At 47.4% G+C, this 27,781-nt stretch overlaps 1 protein-coding gene across 1 annotated transcript in view; it reads left to right on the top strand.

Annotated features, from left to right (window-relative positions):
- CFTR (CF transmembrane conductance regulator) overlaps positions 1–27,781 on the top strand; it is a 1,176,514-nt gene that overhangs the window by 240,430 nt on the left and 908,303 nt on the right. The window contains exon 3 of the mRNA XM_078674337.1: positions 19,803–19,914. Within this exon, the coding sequence (XP_078530463.1) occupies positions 19,803–19,914 (112 nt within the window). The remainder of the gene's footprint in view (positions 1–19,802; positions 19,915–27,781) is intronic.

Raw genomic sequence — 27,781 nt, 5'->3', positions numbered from 1 at the left:
CACTTTGTGCAATTGACTTCCAGGCTAGAGATGATGAGCAGTCATAAGCTTCTCGGGGAGGCAGTGGAGGGGGGACAAGCTCAGAAAGCAACAATAAAACAGCAGTAACAATAACAATGTCCAGTCCATTCCTTCTATTTTTGCTAAAGATATATATGTTTAGGTTAGGCTGAAACGCGTTGGTTTGAGTTGTTGCTGAATAAATCAAGCTAAAATCACCCAAGTCTGAAGTGCCGCATCCTTGGAGTAAAATTGTTGTTTGGGCCATGATCCGGCCCCTATGCTGAGCATCAGTAGCCGAGCGCAAACAAGGTCTGAAGGGTCACATTGCATGATATATATATATATTACCTACTGGTGCCAGTAGGTAAATATAGTTAAAACCTAGTTTCCATAGGAAATCCACAAAATTCTATTTGGAATAACTTTGGCGCCGGTGGACGAATCTTCGTGAATTTCTCCAAGAAAATGGCCTGCTCCGCTCCGCTCCTTCCCTGAAAGTTTTGGGGTGATTCTTGAAGCGGGGCTGAGAAAAAAGGGGGGTCCCAAAACGTGTTTTCCCCATGCAATTTTCCATAGGACCTTTGGGCAGGTCTACAGCCCGAACGGCTGAACGGAATTTCATCAAATTTGGCAAAAAGGTAGAGTTCGGTTCGCAGATGACCCTTTATGGTGTAAATCCGTTCAGTAGTTCCTGAGAAAATCATAAGTATAATAAGAAGTATATTATGAGGAGCTTACTGTTCGCTTACAGTAAGCTTACTGTACTCTGTACCTTCCCGAGCACGAGCTGAATGCTAATTGGCTGTCAACTGTCTGTCAACATTCCAACCCAGAAAGTGTTGCCAGCCATCTTGTGCCTCGGTAGACTGAGGCACAAGAAAGCAGAAAAACAAACGTGTAGAACGCAAAAAGGGGGCAGGGTAGAAACACCCTGACCCCCTAGGCCTGCTCAGGGGGTCCCACAAGGACCCCCCAAGGCCCCCCAATTTTTTGGGGACAAAAATCGCGGGGTACGAGTACCGTACGAGTACCGTACGCATACCTTTCTGAGTACGAGCTGCATGCTCATTGGCTGTGAACACTCCAAACCAGGAAGTGTTGCCAGCCATCTTGTGCTCGGTAGACCAAGGCACAAGAAAGCAGAAAAACAAACGTGTAGAATGCAAAAAGGGGGTAGGGTAGAAACAGCTTGACCCCCTAGGCCTGCTCAGGTGGTCCCACAAGGACCCCCAAGGCCCCACATTTTTTTTTTAAAACCTGGTCTGCTTTTTTTCAAATTGCCTCCCAGGGGGACCAAATCCCAGGGGCATAGTGAAAAAGAAGTGTGGGGGGGGGCCCAATCCCCCTCACACTGCCCCGGGGACCACCACCCCCCGGGGCAAAGCAACGCAGCCCCCTGGCGCATACTGTAGGTTCCAGGAGGGCCTCATGGACCCACAGTATGCAAGGGCAATTGGTTCCCCCTCTGCAAAAGCGCCAGGGTGCTGCGTTGCAGAGAGGTGTAAAAAGGAGGGTGGCCTCATTACACCTCTCTGCAATGCAGCCCCCTGGCGCATACTAGAGATTCCTGGTGGGCTAGTTGGCCCCCAGGGACCCCCAGTATGCAAGGGGAATTAGTTCCCCCTCTGCAAACGCGCCCGGGGGCTGCGTTGCAGAGAGGTGTAAAAAGGGGCGTGGCCTCATTACACGTCTCTGCAACGCAGCCTCCTGGTGCATCCTGGAGGTTCCCGGTGGGCTAGTTGGCCCCGAGGGACCCCCAGTATGCAAGGGGACTTAATCCCCCAACTTAGAACACTCTACAGGGCGCATTAGCACAGTGGTGAAGGTAGGGGGCGGGGCTTGAGGTGATGTGAGTGCAAACATGCCCTGAGGTGCGTTTTAAGTTGGGGAATTAATTCCTGTTCAATCCAGAGGTCTCCTAGGGGGCAACTAGTCCAACAGGTATCTCCAGTAAGCGCCACGGAGCTGTGTTGCAGAGTGTTGTAAAAAGGGGGCGTGCCCTTTGAACGACTCTCTGCAACACAGCTGCCTGGCGCATACTGGAGGTACCTAGTGGGCTAGTTGGCTCACAGGGAACCTCAGGATTGAAGAGGAATTAATTCCCCAATCTAGCTCACTACTATTCCTGAAAAGTAAATTCAACTGTACTTACCAGTAACTTGAATTTCCTTCCATAGGATATCATTGCCTGCTATATAAAATATATATAAATTAAAAAAATATTAAATTAAAAAAATATATTACAATTTCAATATTTTTAAAAACATTTTTTTCAATTTATATTAAAAATGTGTAATTTAATTTAAAAAATAAAATATCTAAAAATAAATAGTTTAAAATAATGTAGTAAATCAGTATAAAAAAATATAACAATTAATACATTTAAAAATTATCATTTACAAAACCTTTGAAAATCGCTGAAAATTTATAGTTAAAAATTAGCATTTAAAAAACCTTGAAAATTCACTGAAAAAACCATAGGTTTCAGCCATGTTATAGTTAAAAATTAGCAGTTAAAAAACCTTAGAAATTCACTGAAAGAAAAAAATGGGTTTCACACACGTTATAGTTAGGAATGAGCATTTAAAAAACCTTAGAAATTCACTGAAAAAACCATAGGTTTCACACATGTTATAGTTAGCTGGACATTTCACTCATACAAAACCATTGAAATTCCCCCGTTATAGTTAATTCAGCTAACTATAACTCGCGCGCCCGCAATGCACTGCTGATGATGTCACATATTACATCACTCATGACATGGTCAGTGACATCACTCATGACATCACTGATGACATCGTTTTTTCAGTGAATATATATATATATATATATATATATATATATATATATATATATACATATATTTTTATATATTCCTGCCGTGTGCCCATGCGTGCAATCTCAACGCTCACCCAACTAATCACCAGCACTCTCGGGGGGAAATCCTATGTTCGGATTTAATGGATTTAACGACACAAAATAGACAACAAATGCGTTTCAGCAGTACGCCTTCCTCAGTGTTGGCGGCCACTGCGCACAAACCTCGTAATTTATAAGTCATTACATGGTAGCCGGAAGAGGTCAGGCAGGTTGGTGCCATTGCGGCATCAGGCAATTGATCACAAGCCATGAAATTCATAGCATTCAAAATCGCATGCATATCACAAGAAAATTCATTGTAAATCATTAAACTTACGAACAAGCCACAGTAATTAGCAGTGCAATTTTCATTCTCATATTTGTAGCGAGTGGCAGACACGATGTTTAGCATGCTGCCCTAACATTTAAAAACACTGTCTATTTTATTTGAGTGCGGGCCTTCAAGCTAATGCTAATCAATTTCCTGCGTGGGCCAAGCAAAAACTGCACTACCTTACAAGATGTGCTGTATTCCGCCCTGTATGGGCTGCGCCGCTGCGCTGTACTACAAACATTTTTTAGACACAGCATAGCCGGCGCGCTAGACTGCCTCATAACGTGTCTTCACCGCTAACCACTGTTGTGGTGTAATGCCCAATTCACATAAATGAGCCCTGAATGGGCTTATCAATTTCATGCGATTTAAAAAAATTGATGACATCTTCCTCCCTAACCCACCCAACACCTTCTACCACAATAAAACATGCTTGACATATTTACAAGTGTACCCCCAGTTCCTCCCCCATGTTCAATCCTGTTGGGACCTTGGTGGCCAAGTCTAGAATGTAGCGTGATTCTAATCTCCGGAGACGTTTTTCTCTGTCACTTTCTTCAGGATCACGAACCACATGGTCCATGCAAAAGTACTTCACTTCACCAACATTTCACTGTGTTCAACACATTTTTGGGGGCGATTCTTCAGGAAATATTTGATAGCAACAATCCCATCTTCGTGTGATAGTCTAGTATATAGACTAGATATGTCTAGAGTTCTTATTAGAAAGTCAGGTTCCCATAATGTTCCTTCAAAGTACCTTAGAAAATCCTTCGTAACCCGGGTATACAAGGGCAGTTCAAGTACAAAGGGGAACAGATATTCCGACCACCATCTAATGACGTATAAATTACGAAGTCTGTGCTCAGCGGCCGCCAACACTGAGGAAGGCGTACCGCTGAAACACGTTTGTTGTTTATTTTGTGCCATTAAATCTGGACATAGGATTTAACCCCCGAGAGTGCTGGTGATTATTTGGGTGAGCGTTGATATATATGATGAAGAGTTATATGCATTTATGCAGTTATACTTATTTCTTGTTAAACTGACAGTACTCTTCGCACAACGAATTGAAGTTGTATATGTATATTTTTAATCTTTTGATACATTATGCAAAATGTGACTTATTTATGTATTTATACAGTTATTTCACTTCTGTATTGGCACCATGAGAAAGTACAGGCAAATGTATTTATACATATAGTATTTTTTCTATGTCCATCATTTCTGACATGTGACTGCACGTTATCACTTTAAATGGGCAAAAAGCAATCTGTATCGCCATGTGACCAAGGCCGCTGGGACGGCCGAAACGCGTCATGACACACTACCTAATGGCTGAATAAAAGAATGCTGAGAAAAAGTTGGTCCTTGCCTCGAGTCTCTTTGTAAGGAGCGTTGCTGCGAGGTATTTGCAGATATATATATATATATATATATATATATATATATATATATATATATATACATATATATATATATATATCATAACACGGAATCCCGGTGAAAGCCAGTACCTGCTCGCGAGTGGGTCGTTTTCAGGGTCCCGGAAGCCCAATATAACTAACCAACCATTTTCCCATCAGGAAAACACGTAAACGACACGCCAGGAGTTGCTGTGCTCGAAAATTATTTTGGCAGCAAAACAAACAACGCGTTTCACCTCACGGCTTGTTCAAGTGACTCAAACAGATAGATTCACCAAAGAACAAAAATATATTTCCACTACAACGTTTCAGCTTCCGCCTTCCTCAGGTAGTTTCTTTCTTGGATATTTTATTTCTTTGTGACTCATTGTATCCTTTGGGATCCAGATTTTTGCCCTGGCTGGCTGTTGTTTTCTTGTGATCCTTAATCCTCAAGTATATATATATATACTTATATATATATTCAATAAAAAAACTAAATTTACAGGGACATTATAGTTAGGTTCAGATTTTACACACAAAAAAGCATAGAAATTCAGAAGTTATAGTTATCTATGGTAACTATAACTTGTGCCTTGAGTTAACTATAACTTGCGCTCCGTCATGCAGTTTGCTCATCAATAAATTGACAGCAAATGTTGGATTGATATTATCTATAATGTCATAGAAGATGTCATGACTGATGTAAATGTGAATGTAAATTAGAAGTGCATGGTGAGAGTTATAGTTACATGCCAACAGCAACACTGTGATTGGCTGGCCGCAACCTGAGAAAAAAGTTGCTCCGGCCATTTTGTTAATTGGGACACGATTGCTTGGGACACGGTTGCTGGGGAGGGAGGGAATAAAGTATAAATAGAAAATAATGGGTCAGGTTAGACATATCCTGACCCCATGGGACTGATAAAGGTGTCTGTGACGGACCCCTCATGGGCACAAAATTGTCTAAAAACTTTTTTGGGGGGGGTTCATGAAGAACCACAGATTCACATCAGTGAATCAGCAGGATCCCCCGTGTGAAACCACAACGGATCTGCTTATCCAGAGCCCCAAAAAATAAATACGCCCACTGTTACACACCCAGAACACCACTCACAAACACACTCACACACCAATACAACCACTCACACACCCACTCAGAGACCAACCGAACCACTCACACACCCACTGAGACCCACACAGCCAGTCACACACTCACTCACACATAGTTGAAAATGATTTTCTTGTCTCTAACTTTAGCACAATTTAATGATTTTCACATAATTGGGTAGATGTTTAGTATGCTTAGCTTATTCCTGGTTGTTAGAAAGTGCCCTTTTTATCAGGGAGGAGGTGTGGCGCCGCGGCCAGGGCGACTGACGCTGGAATCTGGGGATCACGGTTCGATCCCCGGCTCCGGCGGCAGGTTAGCCCAGCACCATGTGACTCTGGGCAATAGCTTGCTTAATCTTCCCGACGGCCCCCAGCGCCTAGAGACCCTAACGGGTGATTGTGCGTTATACAAATGTGGATTATTATTATTATTATTATCATGGTAACACCCATGTTTTGCTCTAAATGCTGTCTTTATAGATCTGGAAGTGCACTAGGACCTGCCAACCAGGCCCACGTGCCAGTGCCTATTCCCTTAAACTGTAACTGTTGAATTGGTGCACCCAATTGGCAAGCACTTATCACTCCTTATAAGCCCCTAGTAGATGGTACCAATGGTGCCTAGGGCAAGGGTGATAAGAGGGGTCACCAGGGCTACAGTACATTATTGTGCCAAGGAACCAAGGAAAAGTATGCTTGCAGGTCTGCAATTGCAGCCCAGCACGAGCAACCTGTGACTAGGTACACACCATGTGCTGCGGAGCCACACCAATGCCTTAATGTAAGTCACTCTTAAGGTTGTCCTCCTAAGCCCAGGAGGTAGGGTGCATTATATTAAATATTAAGTATCCCTACAGTAACCCTGTAAAGTAAGGTCTTACTGGTAGTGACAGGCAATCCATAGAGTAACCCCCTCGACCTCTGGGTTGTCTGGAACTCTTTGCGCAAGGGGTTCAATATATAAAGCAAAGAGCAGGGGCGAGAGCGGGCACCCCTGTCTAGTGCCTCGCTGGATGTCAAAAGGTCGCAAACTCACCCCATTCACTCGAATGGTTGCCCGGGGTGAAGCGTAACAACTAGCGACCCAGGATCTGAAGTGAGCCTCAATTCCGAAGCGCTCGCGCGTTTTATCCAAGTAGGTCCAGTCCACCCTATCGAACACCTTTTCGGCGTCGACAGAGAGGAGAGCGGAATCGGAATCGTTAAAGTGGGCTTTATCAATGACATGTATGAGCCTCTTAGTGTTATCACTACATTGCCTTGAGGGAATGAATCCCGATTGGTCAAGTTCTATAATGCCCAGTAGACAGGGATCCAGCCGAGCCGCAAGGATGCCGGTGAATATTTTGAGATCTAAATTAAGTAAGGAAATGGGCCTATAGGCCGCACATCGGGATATGTCTTTGGCCGGTTTGGGCAACACAATGATATCCACTGCGAGCATGTCCGGCGGTATTGAGCCGGGTCCGGAGAAGGAGTTGAACAGTTTGGCGAGTATCGGCGCCAGAAGCGGTCAAAAGGTCTTGTAAAAGCCCGCCGAAAACCCGTCAGGCCCAGGTGCCTTCATGGGCTTAAGGCGCGCTATTGCCGACACCACCTCCTCTGTCCGTATCGGGGCATCTAAAACAAGTCTGTTGGAGTCATCAAGGGCCGTAACCGCTGCCCCCTCGGGGTAAGCCACCCCACCCTCAGGATCTAGATTTGTGTCGGCTGCATATAGTGAGGCATAGAACTCTCGAAACGCCTCCGCAATCTGCCCATCCTCCCGAAGCTCCTCCCCCCGCATCTTGAATATAGGCAATTTTGGGTCACATGACTTTAGCTCTCAACTTACTGGCGAGGAGACGCCCTGTTCTGTCACCTCCCATATAATACGTATGGTGGAGGCGTAGTGCTGCGTATTCCGTCCGGTCTAAATCTAAGCTTGCGAGCTGGGCTGCCCCCGTCCTGCTATGTACACGCTCTAGTTCTAGTACCTGCGCTGACAACTCTTGCCGCCTTTCTTTGCGGACGCGCCTCTCCGCTTCTCCGCTGCAGCTATGGCGATTAGATCCCAGCGTACCACCGCTTTGAGTGCCCCCCACACCGCAGTTACTGGCACATCCGGGACATCATTGATGCTGAGGTACTCTGTGATGTGGTCGTGTAGTTGCTGTGTAACCCCCTTACGCTGTAGCATTGTTTCCCTTAGGCGCCACCGACCTGTGGAGGGCTTTGGGCATGGAAACGCTAATGGAAGCGTGACCGCGCCGTTGTCGGAAAGAGCTGCTGGGATAATGTTGTTGTCCTTGATGAGGGAAACCAGATCTGGGGAGCCCAGGAAATAATCTAACCTGGCGTATGTGTGGTGTACGTGGGAGTAAAAGGTGTAACCCGTGGTGTTCGGGTGGGTCTCCCTCCATAAGTCTACAAAGCCTCTGCTAGCCAACTACCACCCCCCGCCAGGGAAATACCACCTGTGGAGCCATACCGCCTGCCGGACCTGTCCCTGTCTCCATCTAACACCAGATTGATATCACCACCAACTAACGTGTATTGTGGCTGAGACGCAAGAACATCTGCCAGGCCCCCGATGAAGAAGGCTTCTTGCTTGGTATTAGGAGCATATTTCAACCCTATGGCCATCGAGGTGCCCCCCACCTGCACATTGTACGCTAAGAGTCTGCCCTTGGTTTCGGCAATCTTATCCCCCACCTGGCCCTTGAAATGTTTGGCAAATAGGAGAGCCACCCCGCTTTTTCTCTGTAGTGGAGGAGAAGTATTGCTGTGGAAACACCCTAGAGCACATGCGATGCCAATCCTTGGAGAGCAGATGCGTCTCCTGCAACAAACATATGGCCGCCTCTGAATGCTCCAGGAAGGACAGTACCGCCCTCCGCTTTATTGGGTTATTGAGTCCTTTCAAGTTTAGGGTAAGAACTGTCACTGCCTCCTCACCCATGTGTAGTGCCAGATCTAGTCTCTCTATTCCCCGTGATAACCACTGAACCCCGGCTCAGGGCCCTCTGCCACCTGCCCATGCGACACAATGGAGCTCCCTCCCCCCACCCCTTCCAACCTACCCACTCCCCCCTGACCCCTCCAACTCCCGACCCAAATAACCAAGTTTTGAGAGACTTTCTAAACTGAGTGCAAGAAGTGAACAGTCGCAATTCGGAGGGAAGAGAGTTCCAAAATTGTGGTGCCAGGAACGAAAATCTTAAACCTCCTTTGTTTTTTGCGTTTGTATGGACAAGGAGTCAGCAGGTTCATATTTGCTGACCGTAAGTCACGGGAAGGGACATAGCGCCGTACTTTAGATGCAATGAAAGCCGGGCCACGGGCAGAAAGGGCTTCATAAATTGTGCAGCCAAGTTTAAAAAGGCAGCGTTGGGTGACTGTAAGCCAATGTAGCTTTTTCAACAGAGGTTTCACATGGTAGATTTCGGTTGGCCACAGACGAGCCTGGTGGCTTGGTTCTGCACTAATTAAAGCCGCCGTAGTTGGTAGGCTGGAATGCCGGTATACAGAAAGTTGGCATAATCAATGCACGACATAACCAGAGCAAGTATAACTTGAGTCCTAGCCTCGGTGGTTAAATATCTGCTTATTTTGCGGATTCTCCGGAGGTGAAAGAAACAAGCGGAGACCACAGTGCTTATCTATGCCTTCATCGTGAGGTCATTGCTAATCACAATTCCCAAACTTTTGGTTTGGACATAAGACTGTCAACTTCTTTTTGCGAACAACTTCTCCTGTAAAAACCCAATTTTGTATTCATCAAAAGTGCCCGTCAATGGGCACTGCAACTCGGCATTGTCCCTCGCATATTTGTGCTGTAGCGTACTAAACATAATAGGGCCAAGGCGATGCGTCACATACACGCTGACTTTCTTCCAATCAAGCATCAGTAGAACAACAACGACAGCCCAAACAAAACAGTTTACTGAGACCAGGCATTCTCAAAAGAAAACAAATTCACTACCTATGCCTGGCAAAGTATTTGCAAACACTTTCCCCCTAAAATCAGTCCCCAGACTGTACCAAATACAAACCAAAATGGTACCATATCCACAAAGAACCAAAAAGAACTCACCTGATATATGCAGGTCAAATTAATATATTCTCCACTGCTGACTCTTCGGACCAAACGGTCAGACCAAGGGTTTCGCCGTTCAGGACTCCAGTCAGGATGACCACTGGGCGAGGCACCGTCCGGTGGGACAGAAGGGACTCTCTTGGGCAGGGATCCCTGATCTGTCCGTCCGACCCAACGATAGCACCGACCTCCCCACCCATCTACGGGAGGGTCACTCATCAGAATGAGTTCCTGTTCGGGTGCCAACTGAAGGAAGTGGTCCATTTAGAGTCACCTGGGTCACTTACGAGCACCTCTCAGCCTTCCATACCAAATGAAAAGTCAGTCAGAAAGTAGAGAATACAAAACCAAGTATGTTTATTCAGATACACTCGAGTGGAACCCTGTCTGCCCAGTCGCTTAGGGGTGCTGCAGAGAGGACTGACTTCAGCAAACATAGCGATACATTATGTACATTTCAGAACCAAGGAAAACCCACCCATAATGGAATTTTCCAAGCAGGTGCAGCTAACACATAGAAGTACAGTACAATGGGTTTCGATTAAGAGGCAAGGCACACAGTATCTCCTACCCAAGGTCATTCTGTCTGTGCCTGCCGCTAGACTGGTGGGAGAAGACCTCTATCCAGTGGGAAAGGTATGTATTCATTAGCAGAGCAAGGCCTGCTTGGAGAAATTAAACTTTCCACAGCCTGCTTCGCAAGAAGACAATAAACAGCTATGGGCATGATTCAAAATGGTGGCTAAACATAAAATGGTACTGCGAAGGCTAGCTTACATGGAATAATGCACAAACAAAATAGCAAAACATATTCATTTCATCATTAGTACTGGCGCATACCACCGGTTAAGGTGGTTAGCCACAAGGTGAATTTGCACAAGTCATACTTTAGCCAGGCCCTTCTGGCAAACACAATTACAAAAATCGGAAAGCCATGCAAAATGGAGGCTAGGATGAAAGATTATACTGAGGCATTATCATTTACCATCAAATCACCACACACCCACCACATATACCCACAGAACCATCATCACAACATTGGAACGCTTTGCTCTCTGCTGCATTATTGAGATACCTTAACAGTTGAATTTTCACAAAATACGACATATGCTTTGCCTATTTAGCTTTCTCCTGTATTTTTCAATCTGTGCAGATTCACCAATGGGTTTAAGTTAAAAGGAAGGGTTATAAACGTGTTTATTTAGTAACTACTATTGAATCCTTTGATGAAGCTACATTAAATTAAACTTAGTGTAGGAAACCCACTTTTGATAAAAATCAGACGAGGGGCAAAGTTCAATGAAGCAGTACCTTTGGTGCAGATTTATAGATCTGCACAGCTCTTGGCATACACTTAGCATGTTCAGCTTATTCTTGATATTTTGAGTTTGATGCAAATCTATAAAGGATGGGCTATAGTTGATGGTGGTTCATTGGGTGAAAATTGTTTGGCATTGTTTAGTGAATCGACATCACATTTTGCAAGCAAATCTGATAAGCATCTGCTAATTTCTAATATAATTAGAAAATAAAGGAGACAGGGACTTAAGATAGGAAATAATTTTAAATTGTATGAATGTAGCTCAACTCAAAAATATAATATATATATATACACACACACACACACAAGCTCAGCAATGAAAGATATATACACACACACAAGGGTGGGGTTCCCATAGGAAATAATGTTAATTTAGTTTTCTTTTTTACAGATTTATATGGCACGAACTTGACCCGAATCAGGTCTCAGAGGGCTTTACATAGCATCAATTGCATTACATGAGGACACATTCATTTTTGTTAAGCACGGGGAGATTAAGTGATTTGCCCAGAATCACAGGATGTTCAGCGTCATTGCCGAGACTCGAACCCAGTTCCCCCGATTCGAGGTTTACCACCCTAGCCATTAGACCAACTCCTCTCCCCATCTTTTGGTTCAACTTTTTAATATATATATTTCATAGAAGAACAAAATTCATATAATTTAACATTATTTCCTATAGGAAATAATGTTCAAATATATGAATGTACTTCAAATATATATATATCCGTGTTTGTGGAGGTAGTTCGACCATGCAACCTCCATGGTTGCATGGTATATATATCACTCTCTCTCTGCCTCCCTCTCTCTGTCTCCCTCCCTCTCTCTCCCTCTGTCTGTCTCTGTCTGTCTGTCTCCATTGGTCTCCCTCTGTCTGTATCCCTCTCTCTGTCTCCCTCTGTCTGTCTCCCTCCCTCTCTCTTCCTCAATCTGTCTCCCTCCCTCTGTCGTCCTCCTCCCTCTCTCCCCCTCTGTCTCCCTCTGTCTGTCTCCCTTCCTCTGTCTGTCTCCCTCTGTCACCCTCTGTCAGTTGCCCTCTGTCTGTCTCCCTCTGTCTCCGTCCCTCTGTCTCCCTCGCTCTGTCTCTCCCTCTCTCTCTCTCTCTCTCTCTCTCCCTCTGTGTCCCTCTGTGTCCCTCTCTCTCTCTGTCCCTCTCTCTCTGACTCCCTCCCTCTGTCTCCTTCTCTCTCTGCCTCCCTCTCTGTCTATCTCCCTCTCTGTTTGTGTCCCTCTCTGTCTCCCTCCCTCTATCTCCCTCCCTCTGTCACCCGCCCTCTATCTCCCTCTCTCTATCGCCCTCTGTCTGTCTCCTTCTGTCTGTCTCCCTCTGTCTGTCTCCCTCTCTCTGTCTCACTCTCGCGCCCTCTGTCTCCCTCCCTCTGTCTCCCTCTCTCTGTCTCTCTGTCTCCCTATGTCTCCCTTTCTCTCTGTCTCCCTCCCTCTGTCACCCTCTGCCTCCCTCTCTCTCTCTCTCTCTCTCTCTCTGCCTCCCTCTCTCTCTCTCTCTCCCTCCCCCCTCTCTCTCTCTATGTTCCCTCCCTCTCTCTCACTCTCTCTCTCCCTCTCTCTCTCTCTCTCTGTCTCCCTCTGTCTCACTTACTCAGTATGTCTCCCTCTTTCTCTGCCTCCCTCCCTCTCTCTCTGTCTCCTTCCCTCTCTCTCACTGTCTCCCTCCTCTCTCTCTGTCTCCCTCCCTCTCTCTCCCTCTGTCTCCCTCCCTCTCTCTCCCTCTATCTGTCTCCCTCTGTCTGTCTCCCCCAGTCTGTCTCCCTCTGTCTCTCTCTTTCTCTCTGTCTCCCTCTGACTGTCTCACTTCCTCTGTCTCCCTCCCTCTGTTGTCCTCCTCCCTCTCTCTCTCCCTCTGTCTCCCTCTGTCTGTCTCCCTCCCTCTGTCTGTCTCCCTCTATCTCCCTCCCTCTATCTCCCTCCCTTTGTCTCGCTCTCTCTCGTTCTCTCTCCCTCTATTTCCCTCTGTCTGTCTCCCTCTACCTGGCTCCCCCTGTCTTCCTCCCTCTGTCTCCCTCTCTCCGTCTCCCACTCTCTCTGTCTCCCTCTCTGTCTGTTTCTGTCTCCCTCCCTTCCTCTATCTCCTTCTGTCTCCCTCCCTCTGTCTACCTCCCTCTGTGTCTCCCTCTCTCTCTGTCTCCCTCTCTCTGTCCCCCTCTCTGTCTGTCGCTCCCTCCCTCCCTCTGTCTCTCTCCCTCTGTCTGCGTCCCTCTATCTCCATGTCTGTCTCCCTCTGTCTGTCTCATCCTGTCTGTCTCCCTCTCCCTCCCTCTGTCTCTCTCCCTCTGTCTCCCTCCCTCCGTCTCCCTCTGTCTGTCTCCCTCTGTCTCCTTCCCTCTGTCTCCCTCTCTCTCTGTCTCCCTCTCTTTCTGTCTCTCTCCCTCTGTCTCTCTCCCTCTGTCTCCCTCCCTCTCTCTCTCCCTCTGTCTCCCTCTCCCTCTCCATCTCTCTGTCTCTCCGCCTCTGTTTCTGTCTCTGTCTGTCTCTGCCTCTATCTGTCTGTCCCTGTCTCCGTCTGTCTCTGTCTGTCCCTGTCTCTGTCTCCCTCCCTCTATCTTCCGCTCCTTCTCTCCGTCTCTATCTGTCTGTGCCTCTATCTGTCTGCCGCTGTCCCTGTCTCTGCCTCTATCTGTCTCTGTATGTCCCTGTCTCTGTCTGTCTCTGTCTCTATCTCTGTCTGTCTCTGCCTGCCTCTGTCTGTCTCTGTCTCTGTCTGTCTCTGCCTCTATCTGTCCCTGTCTCTCTCTCTGTCTCTATCGCTGTCTGTCTCTGTCTGTCTCTACCTCTATCTGTCTCTCCCTCTCTCTCTTCCTATGCCTCCCTCCCTCTGTCTGTCTCCCTCTGTCTGTCACCCTCTGTCTGTCTCCCTCTGTCTCTGTCCCTCTGTCTCCCTCCTTCTGTCTCCCTCCCTCTGTCTCCCTCCCTCTGTCTCCCCCTCTGTCTCCCTCTGTCTGTCTCCCTCTGTCTGTCTCTGTCTCCCTCCCTCTGTCTCCCTTGCTCTATCTCCCTCTTTCTGTCTCCCTCTCCCTCTGTCTCCACCTGACTCCCTCCCTCTGTCTCCCTCTGCCTCACTCCCTCTGTCTCCCTCTGCCTCCCTATGTCTCCCTACCTCTGTCTCCCTCTCTCTCTGTCTCACTCTCTGTCTGTCTCTGTCTGTCTCTGGCTGTCTCTGTCTGTCTCCCTCCCTCTGTCTGTCTCCCTCTGTCTCCCTCCCTCCATCTCCCTCTGTCTGTCTCCCTTTCTCTGTCTCGCTCCCTCTGTCTTCCCCTGACTCCCTCCCTCTGTCTCCCTCTGCTTGCCTCTCTCTCCCTCCCCCTGTCTCCCTCTCTCTCTCTCTCCCTCTGTCTCTCTCTCCCTCTCCATCTCTCTGTCTCTCCGCCTCTGTTTCTGTCTCTGTCTGTCTCTGCCTCTATCTGTCTGTCCCTGTCTCCGTCTGTCTCTGTCTGTCCCTGTCTCTGTCTCCCTCCCTCTATCTTCCGCTCCTTCTCTCTGTCTTTATCTGTCTGTGCCTCTATCTGTCTGCCGCTGTCCCTGTCTCTGCCTCTATCTGTCTCTGTCTGTCCCTGTCTCTGTCTGTCTCTGTCTCTATCTCTGTCTGTCTCTGCCTGCCTCTGTCTGTCTCTGTCTCTGTCTGTCTCTGCCTCTATCTGTCCCTGTCTCTCTCTCTGTCTCTCTCTGTCTCTATCGCTGTCTGTCTCTGTCTGTCTCTACCTCTATCTGTCTCTCCCTCTCTCTCTCCCTATGCCTCCCTCCCTCTGTCTGTCACCCTCTGTCTGTCTCCCTCTGTCTCTGTCCCTCTGTCTCCCTCCTTCTGTCTCCCTCCCTCTGTCTCCCTCCCTCTGTCTCCCCCCTCTGTCTCCCTCTGTCTGTCTCCCTCTGTCTGTCTCTGTCTCCCTCCCTCTGTCTCCCTTGCTCTATCTCCCTCTTTCTGTCTCCCTCTCCCTCCCTCTGTCTCCACCTGACTCCCTCCCTCTGTCTCCCTCTGCCTCACTCCCTCTGTCTCCCTCTGCCTCCCTATGTCTCCCTACCTCTGTCTCCCTCTCTCTCTGTCTCACTCTCTGTCTGTCTCTGTCTGTCTCTGGCTGTCTCTGTCTGTCTCCCTCCTTCTGTCTGTCTCCCTCTGTCTCCCTCCCTCCATCTCCCTCTGTCTGTCTCCCTCTGTCTGTCTCCCTTTCTCTGTCTCGCTCCCTCTGTCTCCCCCTGACTCCCTCCCTCTGTCTCCCTCTGCTTGCCTCTCTCTCCCTCCCTCTGTCTCCCTCTCTCTCTCTCTCCCTCTGTCTCTCTCTCCCTCTCCATCTCTCTGTCTCTCCGCCTCTGTTTCTGTCTCTGTCTGTCTCTGTCTCTCCCTGTCTCTGTCTCCCTCCCTCTATCTTCCACTCCTTCTCTCTGTCACTATCTGTCTGTGCCTCTATCTGTCTGCCGCTGTCCCTGTCTCTGCCTCTATCTGTCTCTGTCTGTCCCTGTCTCTGTCTGTCTCTGTCTCTATCTCTGTCTGTCTCTGCCTGCCTCTGTCTGTCTCTGCCTCTATCTGTCCCTGTCTCTCTCTCTCTGTCTCTCTCTGTCTCTATCACTGTCTGTCTCTGTCTGTCTCTACCTCTATCTGTCTCTCCCTCTCTCTATCCCCCTATGCCTCCCTCCCTCTGTCTGTCTCCCTCTGTCTGTCTCCCTCTGTCTCTTCCCTCTGTCTCCCTCCTTCTGTCTCCCTCCCTCTGTCTCCCCCTCTGTCTCCCTCTGTCTGTCTCCCTCTGTCTGTCTCCCTCTGTCTGTCTCCCTCTCTCTCTGTCCTCATCTCTCTGTCTCCCTCTGTCTGTCTCTGTCTCCCTTGCTCTATCTCCCTCTTTCTCTCTCCCTCTGTCTCCCTCTGCCTCACTCCCTCTGTCTCCCTCTGCCTCCCTATGTCTCCCTCCCTCTGTCTCCCTCTCTGTCTCACTCCCTCTGTCTCTCTCCCTCTGTCTCCCTCCCTCCATCTCCCTCTGTCTGTCTCCCTCTCTCTGTCTCGCTCCCTCTGTCTCCCCTGACGCCCTCCCTCTGTCTCCCTCTGCTTGCCTCTCTCTCCCTCCCTCTCTGTCCGTCTCCCAATCTCTGTCTTCCTCTGTCGCCCTCTTTCCCTGTCTCCCTCCCTCTGTCACCCTCTGTCTCCCCCTCCGTCTCCCTCCCTCCCTCTTCCTCCCTCTTCCTCCCTCTTCCTCCCTCCCTCTCTCTCCCTCTGTCTCCCTCTCCCTCTCTCTGCCTCTCTGTCTCTCTCTGTCTCTGCCTCTATCTGTTTGTCCCTGTCTCTGTCTGTCCCTGTCTCTGTCTCCCTCTGTCTTCCGCTCCGTCTCTCTGTCTCTGTCTGTCTCTGTATGTGCCTCTATCTGTCTGCCCCTGTCCCTCTCCCTGTCTCTACCTCTATCTGTCTATGTCAGTCCCTGTCTCTGTCTGTCTCTGTCTGTCTCTATCTCTGGCTGTCGCTGCCTCTATCTGCCTCTGTCTGTGTCTGCCTCTATCTGTCTCTGCCTCTATCTGTCCCTGTCTCTCTCTGTCTGTCTCTCTCTCTGTCTCTACCGCTGTCTGTCTCTGTCTGTCTCTACCTCTATCTGTCTCTCCCTCTGTCTCCCTCTGTCTGTCTCCCTCCCTCTGTCTGTCTCCCTCTGTCTCTGTCCCTCTCTCTCCCTCCTTCTGTCTCCCTCTCTCTCTCTCCTCCCTCTGTCTCCCTCTGTCTGTCTCCCTCTCTCTCTGTCTCCCTCTGTCTATCTCTGTCTCCCTCCCTCTGTCTCTTCGCTCTATCTCCCTCTGTCTGTCTCCCTGTCCCTCCCTCTGTCTCCCCCTGACCCCCTCCCTCTGTCTCCCTCTGCCTCCCTCTGTCTCCCTCCCTCTGTCTCCCTCTCTCTCTGTCTCCCTCTCTCTCTGTCTCCCTCTGTCTCACTCTCTCTCTGTCTCTCTCTCTGTATCCTTCTCTTTCTGTCTCCCTCTCTCTCTGTCTCTCTCCCTATGTCACCCTCTGTCTCCCTCCCTCCCTCCCTCTCTCTCCATCCCTACTTTTACCTCTCTCTCCCTCTGTCTCCCTCTCCATCTCCCTCTCTCTGCCTCTCTGTCTCTGTCTCTGCCTCTATCTGTCTGCCCCTGTCCCTGTCTCTGCCTCTATCTGTCTCTCCCTATCTCTGTCTGTCCCTGTCTCTGTCTGTACCTGTCTCTGTCTCCCTCCCTCTGTCTTCCTCTCCGTCTCTCAGTCTCTGTCTGTCTCTGCCTCTATCTGTCTGCCCCTGTCCCTGTCTCTGCCTCTATCTGTCTCTGTCTGTCCCTGTCTCTATTTGTCTCTGTCTCTATCTCAGCCTGTCTCTGTCTCTATCTATGTCTGTCTCTGCCTCTAGCTGTCCCTGTCTCTATCTGTCACTGCCTCTATCTGTCCCTGCCTCTATCTCTGTCACTCTCTCTGTCTCTATTGCTGTCTGCCTCTGTCTGTCTCTACCTCTATCTGCCTCTGCCTCTATCTGTCTCTGCCTCTATCTGTCTCTGTCTCTGTCAATCTATCCCTGTCTCTGCCTCTATCTAGCTCTGTCTGCCCCTGTCTCTGCCTCTATGTGTCTCTGCCTCTATCTCTGTCTCTATATGTCTCTATCTGTCTCTATCTGTCTCTGTCTCTATCTGTCTCTGCCTCTATCTGTCTCTGTCCCTGCCTCAGTCTCTGTCTGTCTGTCCCTGTCTCTGTCTGTCTCTGTCTATCTTTGTCTCTATCTCTCTCTGTCTGTTTCTGTCTCTATCTCTTTCTCTGTGCCTCAGCCAGTGCACACGTACTGTGTCTACACGTCCCAGTCACCAGCCCAGACACAGCCGCCCCCCACTCTCCCTCTCCCACTGTAATGTAAAAGCCAGCTCGTTTTCTCTCTGAATTTGCTCCTTTGCGGGGTTTGTGTCCCACCACTGGGCCTGGGGTCACATCTTTCGCTGGCTTTAATTCTGACTCTCACCCACAAGCTGTCAGATCAATGCCCCCTTTGGCGCCAGTCATCCGTCTGTGTAGGTATGCATGCATCAATTATATATAGCGCCAACCTGGCGGCGTGCATTTGTGCGTTGTGCTGCGGGAGCGGAGACCAGGCCTGAGCTCCCTGGCCTTGGCTCAACCCTCTGACTACAGGCTGGCGGGAAACATCGCATCACAGGCTCTTAGCGCACACCTCACCCGGCTCTCACTCCCTGCTGCCCTCTGTCACCCTCTGCCATCTCACCCGGCTCTCACTTACTGCTGCCCTCCGTCACCTCACCCGGCTCTCATTCCCTGCTGCCCTCCGTCACCTCACCCGGCTCTCAGTCCCTGCTGCCCTCTGTCACCCCATCCCGCATGTGTGTCAGCCCGGGCTGAGACAGCTTCCTGGGCACACACACAGCTGCACCCGAGTTCTTCATAGGTCTTTAAAAGACCATTTACTTGTTAATGAGGCTTTGTTGTATTTCACTCCTTCTTAGCGCCCCTGCAGCTCCACTCTGACTATCGCTAGAATCGCCTGGCCCCCATAGAGCAGAGTCTCTCAGAGTCCACGCTCCTGCAACCGGCGGTGTATGCTGACACTCTAAAAATAAAAAAACAACACAGGTACAATGTCTGCAAGGTCCGCAGGCCGCCAAGGAATGTTAGCCAGGCTGCTGGCTGCCCGCGGGTCGTACTATGAGTACCTGTGCTCTAGAGGTTTATTGTCTGGTCCTGAGTTCAAGAAGGAACTTAACTGGATGGGCCAACTCCGGAAGACCTATATGGCAACAGTGGCGTAGGAAGGGGCGTGCGGTGGGTGTGGACCGCCCCGGATGTCCTCACTGAGGGGGACACATTTTTGCCATTTTGTCAAGCCAGGGATGACAAGAAATGTTCTGCACCGGGTACCACCTGACCTTGCGACGCCACTGTATGGCAGGATAGGAGAAGTACAAGCAAAGATTACACTGCTACTTATTTTTTCCGCCCACTGTGTGCCCCTCAAAAAAGTCTTCAGGTATTGTTAGCTGTAGCTTGATGTTTGGCCAGAATGTCTAATGTGATATTTCTTACCGTAAATGTGAGCAGCAATCATACTTACTTAACTCTTCTGAGTTTTATGGTGGAAGTACAGTATGCCTGCGACCGACTGATACGCTCACTTCCTTGTGTTGTTTATAACGGGGTGGGAGAGATTGTAAATGCTGAGCCTATATCGGGATAAGGAGTTCGCGCTTAGCCAACCTGTTCCAATACAAACTCTGACTGTAGCCGAGAAAGTATCAACTCACCACGCAAAACATCGCCCACGAAGTTTGTGAATACTGAAGCAAAAAGTTGCCGTCAGCAAGCTTGGCGCGTTTTTTGATTCACAGTTTCGAATAGCTCGCCTTTGCTTTCGTCTTGCTGGGCACTGGATGGCCTCCAAAGGTTTTATTTGCCTGTTATTTGCGCACTGGTCTACAGCAGGGTTTTCAAAACATAGAGTGTGACCTTTCACGAATCAGCTCCCTGCGGGGTGATGTATGGGTAGGTGTTTAAATCTGCCAACGCTGCGACTGAACTAGATTTGAACTTTTATTTGGTTATCAGTCGGAGAGGCGCGAATCTCCGCGGTCTCCCCGTGGTCTCCCAGGTAATGCTTGAGGGGTTAGAGCTATGTCAGACGCAGACACACCCACAGTTTACGCAGACACTTAATGACCTCGTGTTTTTTTGTGGTTCTTTTTCAGAGAATGGGACAGGGAGCTGGCAACATCGAAGAAAAAGCCCAAACTTATTAATGCACTACGTCGATGCTTTTTCTGGAAATTCTTTTTTTACGGAATCCTTTTATACCTAGGGGTAAGGAACACGTGTTTTTATTTATTATGGTCACATAACAAAATTATGCTTTAAATAATACAATGAATTGCAGAGTATCATAAAATACGTAATGCCACCCAATCCAACCATATAAGTAGCAGCGAAGAGGAGTGGCGCGTGTTTTGAAGCAGATTGCGCTGGGAAGCAATACAGAAGGGCATATAAAGCGGGAATGCAGTAAACCTGGAGTGGCCCTTCATTCTTGGCCACAGCGTTGAACGCTTAGTCCTGCTTCACCAGATGTGATACGAATAGAGGTCACACTATGACCTTTCACTGCAAACATGCGGTTGTGTTATGATAATCATACAATATAATGTATAACATTTCATAGAAAAGTCGGTGTAAAAACCTGTGAACTTCAATGTTCAAACTTATCATTGCTTCAGACTTCGGTAACTTGACCAAAACAGTAATTTCTCACCCTTGAAACGCATTATAAGGCACAATGCACAGTTTAAGTCCTAAAAAAAGAGGTGGTGCGACTAACCAGTTTAGGAAGTATGCAAGTTGCAATCATCACGCCTGCCATCACCGCGCATGATGTCACGACGTGTGACATTGCACATGACATCACAGGATGTGACCTCACTGGAAGTGACATTACAAGAAGTGACATCAGATATTAAGACCTCACACATATGTTTATCAGGTATATAATGAGTATATTTAAGCGCATTATGAGTCTTGACTAATACATTAATTTTTTTAAACCCTGCCACAAAGAAATTGGCAACAAGGAGGAGCATGGTAGTAGATCTGTTATGCTTAATTAGTTGCAAAGTCTACATTTTAAAATATTTGATTGGGTTAAGGCATCTGCTGTGAAGGCGCCCAGTAAATATCATAATAATAATGGTGAGATAACTCTGGTGGTTAATGCACATGCTGGAGAGATCTGTGTTTTGTAAAGTCCCAGATTTGACTCAAAGTAGTAGAGAAGGTAAATGTGTCTCCTGCAAAGCACATCATCTAATACGCAGATGACAGATTTTTATTTTATGTAGATAGTAAAACGGGTTACTGCTTTCAACACAGACCACCTTTTGTTACCTGCATTTCATAAATTGAAATCCTTCTAAAAGACCACAGTGAGGTATGAAGGGCTTGTGATTCCTACACCTTGTAACCCTCACTATCTCATATAACTCATCTTGTACATTGATTTACACATGTACATGATTTATTGTCAATGTATAATGTGTATGTTATGTAAAGAGCTATGACCCACTGCATTGGGTTGCGTAGCACGATAAAAGAAATAAAATAGTGCTATTGAAATTGTTATTTGTCTAAGTACTAACAAACCTGACATTCTTACATTGCATGCATCTATTATACACAGGGACTGAACAAAGGCAAAAGCATCCCTCTCCTAAGGACCTGTGAAGAAATAACAAGCTGTGTGCCTTTTTCCCCTCATGTCGTTTACAATTCAGTTTCACATTTGTATCCTCCTGGTGATTATCTTTGTCTTCTCGGTACTCAGTTCCGATGCAGACGCTTGTTTAGGGGCGCCTAACAAGCTTCTGCATCGGAACTGAGTACCGAGAAGACAAAGCGACCGCCCCTTCGCTTAGCGCACGGTTTTGTGCCCCTACGACCTTTCAAAATGAATCTCTTTTAGAGACGATAATCACCAGGAGGATACAGATCCAGCTTCATAACCCGCTTGGAATAATACATCTGAGAATTCATCACTACCAATTAAAAAACTTTGACAGTGTGTTCCTGTATGAATAAGAAGAAAGTTTTCGTCGTCCTGAGGAGAATCCCCATAACAAGGGCGATTCGAAACGCCTAGACCATTCTGTTTTGTAGGCTATTCTGTATTGTTTGAAATTATTGATGATATTGGGAAACATAGTACATTGTTCAGATGGCCTTTTTTGTCTTCTACATAGATTTTGCAGATTATGTTTAGTTAGAGTTGGCTTCACCTTAACTAGGAAGGGTTTCCAAAAAAGAGACACCAGGGTGGGCTTTGGATGAATGTAGTATGATATGTTGTATGGATGGATGTGAGGTTAAGGTGACTAGGAGAATGATTCGGACACGGTATGTATGTTGTATATAGACTGTAGAGGCTTTTGAGAGTGATTGGGTGCGTAGTTTGTTAGGGGGCTTTCAAAAAATAAAAAGTTTTATACTTTTTTGTTATTTCAATGATAAAAAAAATTCATAAAATACAAATTTCTAAGTAAAAAGAAAAAGAACCAAATTAAATAAAATATTTTGGATTTTTTCACAAAACGGAAAAGGTGTTTTTTTGAGGGCAATTGTTTCATTCATTGCTTTTCAGTATGCACAAAATAACGTCGCAGCATCAGTAGAACCGAGGCACAAGAAACCCCAAAAAAGTCGCAAAACGCAAAAAGGGGCAGGGTAGAAACACCCTGACTCCCTAGGCCTGCTCAGGGGGTTCCACAAGGACCCCCAAGGCCCCAAAAAAATAATTAAAAAAACAAAAAAAACCGGGAGGATGCACGCTAAATATACTAATTTGCTCCCGGGGGTGGGGCAAATCCCAGAGGTATCATCAAAAAAATAGTGTGGGGGGTCCCAATTCCCCCCCCCCACACTGCCCCGGGGACCGCCACCCCGGGGCTCTAACTTAATATATGCGGGGGAGGCTCACGGGGCCCCCTGCGGCCCCGGGGACCGCCATCCCCTGGGCTTGTTTAAAATGGGGGGGGGCTCTCAGGCCCCCCCAGGCCCGGTGACCGCCACCCCGGGGCTTCAAAACATTAAGTGAGGGGGGCTCTGAGGCCCCCCAGCCCCAGGGACCGCCACCCTCTGGGGCTTCTTCAAAATGTGGGAGGGGGTCCGTGCGGCCCCCCTCCTGGAGTCTTGTCTAGGCCCTGGGGACCGCCACCCCTGGTCCTAGCAGTGTCCTGGGGTGCCCACCCCTGGGACACTGTAGTTTGCAATGAACGGGCGGGAGCCTCGCGGCTCCCACCCTGTCATTGCAAACTGCTTTCCTATTTGGGAGAGAGAGCAGGAAACCTGCTCTCTCGTCCAAATAGGAAAGCAGATTGCTTTTCCACATGGGGAGCAGCATGTTAGCTGCTCCCCATGTGGAAAAGCAATGCAGACTCCGCAGGAGGCGGGGAGCCGGCTGGGACCGTGGGGGGATTGGGCACCCCTGCACGGCCCCCAAAGAAGAGGGCCAGCCCCGGGGAATGGGGTCCCGAGGCTTGTAGTGGCCCGAGAGGGGGGCCACACGGCCCCCTCCAAAAAAACCATTAAAAAAAGAAACGTCTCCGGGGATGGGGTCCCCGGGACCAGAACAGGCCACAGGAGGGGGGCAAGGCAGCCCCCCTCCAAAATAACCATTAAAAAAAAAAGGGTCATGCCCCGGGGGTTGGGGTCCCCAGGGTAAATCATGGCCTCCGGAGGGGGCCATGTGGCCCCCTCCCTGAATTTTTTAATTAAAAATTGGGGGCAGGCCCTGAGGGATGGGGTCCCCAGGGCCAATACATTAAAAAAAGAAGGGGGGCTACACAGCCCCCCTTCTTTAAAAACAACAACAACAGAAAACAGGATCGGGCCGGAGGCCACGCCCCCTCCTTGCACAACTCTGCAAACGCACCCCTGGGGCGTTTGCAGAGGGGGAACGAATTCCCCTTAAATAGTGTGGCTCCCTGGGGCCCAACTAGCCCACCAGGAAGCTCCATTATGCATCAGGGGGCTGTGTTGCAGAGAGGTGTTCTGAGGCCATGCCCCTTTTTACACTTCTCTGCAACACTGCTCTGTGGCACTTACTGGAGGTACCTGGTGGGCTAGTTGACCATCAGGGGATCTCATGATTCAAGGGGACTTAATTCCTCAACTTAAAACGCACCACAGGACGTGTCTGCACAATGGTGAAGGAAGGGGGCGGGGCCTGATGTGACATGCCTGCAAACACGCTCTGTGGCGCGTTTTAAGCAGGGGAAAAAATTCCACTTCAAACATAAGGGACCATGGGGGCCAAGTAGCCCACCAGGTGCTTCCAGGAAGCGCCACTGCGCTGTGTTGCAGAGAGGTGAAGCAGGCCGTGCCCCTTTTTACATCTTTCTGCTACGCAGCTCTGTGGCGCTTACTGGATGTACTACAAATTCCGATTTACTCACCTGTTATCAGGAGAGACCTCAGTGCAGCATCTTTGGGCCCAGTACTGATCCTGAAAAGTAATTCTAACCATACTTACCGGTAACTTGAATTTCCTTCCATAGGCTAACAGTAACTGGTTTGTGGAGGAGTGTGGCTCACTGATTAGAGAGGCAGACCCTGATGAAGAGGTCTGGCCCGGGACCAGGGTTCAATTCCCGTCGCGGCAGGGTCTTGAGCTCAAATGTCCGCGGACCCGATAATTCTCGGCACGGTGCCTACTCTAATCATGGGGTCCCACGCTGCAACTCTGGGCAATAGCTTGCTTAGTCTCCACACCGGCCCTAATCGCTAAGGATGCCTGGCTTCACCAGGGGGGTGCCCAGGAGTTGGACGCCTCACAGGAACAGGCCAGGACGGGTTCCTCAGCGGTTTATTCAGCGCGGGGACACACTGGTAAGTGTAACCATGCGCTTTATAAGCTTCAGAATTACAATTATTACTTGTAAATTCTTCTAAGTGTGGAGTTTAGGAACTTTTAAATATTCACCTAAAATCATCCGAACAACGAATTCCGATTTACTCACCTGTTATCAGCAGAAAACCCAGTGCTGCATCTTTTAGCCCAGCACTGACCCTGAAAAGTAATTCTAAGCATACTTACCAGTAACTTGTATTTCCTTTCATAGGAATACATTGTGTGGTTTTCACTAGAAAAGTTTCTAAGTGTCTATTTTCACAAACTACAAATATTCCTTAAAAACCGCCTGTATGACTTACACACATTCTTTCAACTGTTTACAGGAGATGCACCAGTGCTGGATCCAGGATCCACCACTGATTTAGAAACAGTAACGATAACACTACTTACTTGCTAAGTGAATTTCCTCCTATAGGATAACGTTGGTGATTCTATGTGAAACAGTTTCTGTGTCAACTTTTAAAATACAAAAATATTCCCTAAAAATCACTACTGTAACCAAAACGCTTTTACTCAACTGTTTACAGGAGCTGTCCGAGGACTGAATCTAGAATCCAGTCCTGTGGTTAGAAAAGTAATCCATAAAGTAACTAATTGCATTTAACTAGAAATTCCCATTCAGCTCAATGTTGCATTGTGTTTGAAATTGCGTTGCCCATTGCAACAATTGTAACTATTACACTTAAAAGTCTATTGCCTATTTGCAAAGTATTTAAACTAAAGTAATTCATTCTGAGAAAGTATATTTTGTAATGTAATGTATAATGTAATAATGATGTAATTTAAAAAATAAAATATTTAAAAATAAATAGTTTAAAAAAATATAGTAAATCAGTATTGAAAAAAAATATAAGAATTAATACATTTAAAAATTGTCATTTACAAAACCTTTGAAATTCACTGAACAAAACATAGGTTTGAGACATGTTATAGTTAGGAATTAGCATTTAAAAAACCTTAGAAATTCACTGAAAAAAACCATAGGTTTTAGGGGTGTTATAGTTAGTTAGACATTTCACTCGTACAAAACCATTGAAATTCCTCTGTTATAATTAGTTGAACTAACTATAACTCATGTGCCTGCAATCCACTGCTGATGATGTCACATATTACATAATTCATGACATGGTCAGTGACATCACTGATGACATCACTGATGAAATCTCAAATGACCTAAGATGACGATTGGGGCAATAGGCTTTGAATTTATCCGCCAAATAGCTGGGGCTTGTGCCATACACAGCTTTGTGGGTGAGGCATCCAAGCTTAAAATTAATTCTTTGGCGGATAGGGAGCCAGTGAAGCTGTTTTGATAAGGGGCCTGCCGAGGTCTGAGGAGGTTTTTTTAGAGCCAGGCGCAGCCACATTTTGGGCAATCTGCTGTCTGCTGAGAAGAGACTCATTAGCAGATGCCAGCAGAGCGTTACAGTAGTCCAGGCGGCCAATAATCATTGCCTGAATCAAGGTTCTTCACAGAAGGCTTAAGGTATGGTAGCAGGTCCTCGTAGTGGTCATGACTTGGTCCCTCATAGATAGCAGAACATCTATGCGAACCCCAAGATTTTTTGCCACTAAGGTTGGAGCGGGGGCCACACCTAATGAAACAGGCCACCACCTGGGGGACCAAACAGCCTGAGCTGTACCAAACAGCAGGATTTCCGTCTTAGACGCATTTAACTGCAGACAATGGTCGGTCATCCATTCTGATATCGCTAACATACCTTTAGCAAAACGCTGCTCAATATCCTTAGAATCTTTATCAAAGGTCAAGAGCAGTTGGGTGTTGTCAGCGTAAGAGAAAGGGGTGAAACCCAGATTCCTGATAACCTTGGCCAGGGGGGCCACGTAGACATTAAATAAAGTCAGGCTAAGACAAGAGCCCTGGGGCACCCCCTTTGTAAGTTTTAGGGTTTGGGACAGGAAAGGTCCCAAGTTGATGGTCTGAGTGCGCTGGTCAAAGAAACTGATGAGCTAGTTTAATGCCTGTCCCTGCTGCCCGGCCTCTCTCAGTTGAAATATCAACTTCTGATGAGAGACTGTGTCAAAAGCTGCTGTCAAATCCAAAAAGACCAGTATCACTGCTTTGTTACCATCCAACGCCACTTTAATATGATCCGTAACCCCAATAAGGGTTGTCTCTGTAGAATGATTTGGTCTAAACCCAGATTGTGAGGGATCCAAGATGGTATGGTTATCAAGAAAGTTCATAAGCTGAGTATTAACAAAGCTCTCCACCATTTTATTCATCAAGGGGAGGAGCGAGATGGGACAATAATTAGAGAGTGTGTCATCAGATAGCTGATTTTTTTTTTTATAGGGATCACTTGAGCGGATTTCCAGTCCAAAGGTTAAATACCTTCTTGTAAGAAGGTATTCAAAATCTCTGTAATCGGGGCGGCTAAAAGAGGTGCAAGCAGAGCATATTTTTGTGCTGGCATTATATCTAGAGGGGAGCCTGATTTTGCAGTGCTTAGCATGTCTTCCACCTGAGCGATCTGGATAGCCTTGAAGCAATTCAGGCCCTCTTTTAGATCCTCAGCTACATTAGAGCCCAGGTCAGTGAACACAACATTCTCAAATTTTTGCAGAAATTCACTGTAAATCCGATTAATTTTCTCATCCAGGTGCATAGCTATGTTGTCACAGAGGCTCTGAGAGGGAGTGGTCTGTTGGGCACAAGCTGTGGGCTTAGTGAAAGAGTGAAGTACTTTATATAATTCCTTAGCAGAATTTCCTGCCCGGTTCAATTTTAAAATAATATGATTTTTCCGTGCACATTTTAAGTTCTTGTGATAAGCAGCAAGTGCCAGTTTAAAACTAAGTTTATCATTTTCTCGTTGAAATTTCCGCCATCTTTTTTCCAACACCTTACAACTGGATTTTTCCCTGTGTAACTCTACAGTATACAATTCCTCTTTCTCTTTCCTAGGTTTGTTCGTACAATGTTTCAGTGGGGCCAACATATCAATTATTGTGCTTACATTGTTATTAAAAACCCTCAACTTCATGGTACTGTCCATATGTTCTGTAAAAGTCATGGGCGTATATAATTTGCTAAAAGAGTCATGCGTGACTTTTTCCCATCGTCTTTGAGGGCCAGATTGTGCGCCTTCAACCAGTTTCTGTCTAATACAACTAGTGATCTGAAAAGGGATCATAAAATGATCCGGCCATGTCAATGGGCAGGGGGTATCAGCGTTTTTTAAAGGGGAATTAGTGAATATAATATCCAGCGTGTGGCCGGCCAAATGTGAGGGGCCAGCATTAATTTTC

The sequence above is a fragment of the Lissotriton helveticus genome, chromosome 1_1 (assembly GCF_964261635.1).
Source record: "Lissotriton helveticus chromosome 1_1, aLisHel1.1, whole genome shotgun sequence".
NCBI classification, from domain to species: domain Eukaryota; kingdom Metazoa; phylum Chordata; class Amphibia; order Caudata; family Salamandridae; genus Lissotriton; species Lissotriton helveticus.
The sequence above is the reverse complement of the archived record's forward strand: the minus strand, read 5'-3'. Positions and strand labels throughout refer to the sequence as shown.